The 2,735-nt window shown below is 40.1% G+C and overlaps 1 protein-coding gene across 3 annotated transcripts in view; it reads left to right on the top strand.

The window, feature by feature from the left end:
* Positions 1-2,735, top strand: part of nadsyn1 (NAD synthetase 1) — a 19,527-nt gene that overhangs the window by 8,361 nt on the left and 8,431 nt on the right. For all 3 annotated transcript variants that reach the window (XM_014001514.1, XM_014001517.1, XM_014001515.1), the window contains 5 exons: positions 631-762; positions 845-916; positions 1,753-1,877; positions 1,949-1,997; positions 2,080-2,182. In XM_014001514.1, coding sequence (XP_013856968.1) covers positions 631-762; positions 845-916; positions 1,753-1,877; positions 1,949-1,997; positions 2,080-2,182 — 481 coding nt within the window. The remainder of the gene's footprint in view (positions 1-630; positions 763-844; positions 917-1,752; positions 1,878-1,948; positions 1,998-2,079; positions 2,183-2,735) is intronic.

Below are 2,735 nucleotides of genomic sequence, written 5' to 3'. Positions count from 1 at the left end.
AATTTTGATGTTTTTGTGCGTATTTGTTCAAATCTGTAATATTTGGTCTAAAAATGTGTTTTTGCTGCTCATGAAAATCCTCCACCTCAGACGTTCAGAGATGTAACTATCTGCGATACTGTGGTCACTCTCCATGTAACATCAATTATGCTAATGCTAGCTGCCTGTCACGTTCTCTCGTCCTGGCCACACCTCCGCTCTCTAACTCCCCCTACCCTACCCACTTTGATGCATTTTTCAAATTTCGCCTCGGGGCGGAGTTATCTTTTTACGGGGGGTGTAAGATACACTTTAATGAGTTCCCCTTTGATGTCACTTCCTGTTTCACTTTGAGCCAAATCCAAAAAAAAATAGGCCAGTTATGTGACAAAATGGGTAAAATCATGCTTATCATGCCAAGTTTCTTAGGTATAAAATGTTTTCTTTCAGTTTTTGTATTTGAAGGAYATGCATGTCACAGGTACTTTAATGTGGCTAAGTCTCATTTTAATGAAGACTTAAAGTAGTTTATAAAATGACCTTTTATTTACATTAATAATTTGAAACACTAGAGGGCAGTGTTATTGCACATTTGCTAAAAATGATAAAACGATCAGATTTAGTGCTGCATTCAGCTTCTTGGCGTTCCAGAGTGGAGGTGTGTATCTGTATGCCAACCAGAGAGGCTGTGATGGAGACCGTGTCTACTATGATGGTTGTGCCATGGTGGCCATCAACGGAGACATTGTAGCGCAGGGAGCTCAGTTCTCTCTCACAGATGTGGTAGGTATGAGAGCAGCCATTAGTGTGTGTTTGAATCCTATGAAAATCTTGAAACAAGGATGAGAATGTGTGTGTGTCGTAGGAAGTGATCACAGCCACTCTGGATCTTGAGGACGTCCGCAGCTACAGAGGAGAACTATGCCAGCCTCAAATGGTGAGAGATCAGCACTTCACTAAATATAAAATACACAAAGCGGTTGTTTGTTTTGCCGGTTTCTGCCTTCCTCATTGTCTCTAATGGTTAAACATTCTTAGGTTATACCGTGGCTTCGAAAAATATTCAGACTTTTCATTACTTCACACAGAAAAACAAGTTCTCATCACATTCACTGTGTCTTTCATATTTAAAGACAACAAAAAAGGAAGAAAAAGTCTTGAGAAAAACTTTCTGAAAGATTAAACAAGATCAGAGGTTATTTCTCTTAGCAAATGTTCAATTCTCCTGGAACTTGCTTTTATCCAGCTGGTGGTAAAAGTTGATGAGAGGGAGCTGTTGGTGCTGATAGTCACACTGCAGCTATGAGCCCCAGCTGCAGGTGGTCCGGAGTATCAACAGGGGTCCACAGAGAAAGGAGAACGAAAAAGCTCAATGTCCTTTTCAATACCTGCAAAATCCTGAAAACGCTGCTGAAACTCTATTTTTAGAAATAAGCTGGAAAAGCTCACACTGCCGTTTTTTGGCGAAATATAAAATTCTTTTGGACAYCTGTTTTTCCCCAATGTGGTCCACGGTGATGGAGGCTGCATATTAATTTGTTTAATTTATTTAAAAGGGACAATGCACATTAATTAACATTTCCGTAAATGCGGCAGAATTAGCCAAAGACTATTTTTCATCTGTTGTTCTTACCCTATCTGTTACTGATTTTATGACAGAGAATGTGTGCCAGTGAAAATTTGAACAAGGGCCAGACTTTGGACACGCCTGCTTTAAATGTTGTATTTACCAGGTGCCATTTTGTGTTTTTGTCTTGTTCTCCTCTGCTGTAGGAAAGTGAACTCAGACCTTGTCACAGGATCAAAGTTGACTTTTCTTTATCCGGTGATGATGACATCTACCTCCCAACCCACCAACCAATACAGTGGCACTTCCACACAGCAGAAGAAGAGATCAGGTACAGCTTTCTTTCATTTTGCTTTKGACAAATTGAGCAGATCATTTCAGTCATGGCCTGCTGTTGTTCAGTCTAGGGCCTGCGTGCTGGCTGTGGGACTACCTCAGGAGAAGTCGACAGGTATGCAGGAACACGTTTAAATAAAGCTGACGAAGCACATTTTAKTTTTAGTCTTTATAAAATGTGATGACTTGTGTCCTAGGCTGGTTTCYTGTTGCCTCTGAGCGGTGGTGTTGACAGCTCCTCCACAGCCTGTATTGTTCACTCTATGTGTGTGCTGCTCTGCCAGGCTGTAAATAATGGCAGTAAGTACAAGCTGCTTTGTTTTAAGTATAAACACACAAACTSTCCTCTGTTTAAAATAATTAGGAGCAAATTTGGCTGTTTAGTTTTAARTAATTCATTTTAGAAAAGAAACTCAGTTCAACAATGAACACATACAGAGTCTGATAATATTCCTGTGTGCTGCTGTCTGACATGCTTATTGTTCACTGAGACGCAAACTAACATTAAAACAAACACTGAACTTCATTCTGACTATGTCTTACATAGACTGCTGTTTCTACAGATGCCCTTTAAGCCATTACAAATGTATTTGTTGAACAATAAAAACTAAAGTGTCAGGTTTATCTCATTGTTTAAGTATTTGTAGTGATTATACACCTTATAACAGGGGTCATCAATTTTGGCCCTCGACGTCCGCAGCCCTGCATGTTTTACTTTTTTCCCTGCTCCAACACACTGAGCTCCTCCATCCACATGACAGAGAGGGAAACACAAAAATGGCTCAGCCTACAACTGAAAATATGGATAGAGGACCTCAGTTTAGCTTGTTTGTTGCACATACACTCCTGATCA

Source organism: Austrofundulus limnaeus, unplaced genomic scaffold (assembly GCF_001266775.1).
Source record: "Austrofundulus limnaeus strain Quisiro unplaced genomic scaffold, Austrofundulus_limnaeus-1.0 Scaffold9, whole genome shotgun sequence".
Classification (NCBI taxonomy): domain Eukaryota; kingdom Metazoa; phylum Chordata; class Actinopteri; order Cyprinodontiformes; family Rivulidae; genus Austrofundulus; species Austrofundulus limnaeus.
This window is presented reverse-complemented; position numbering and strand designations above follow the sequence as displayed.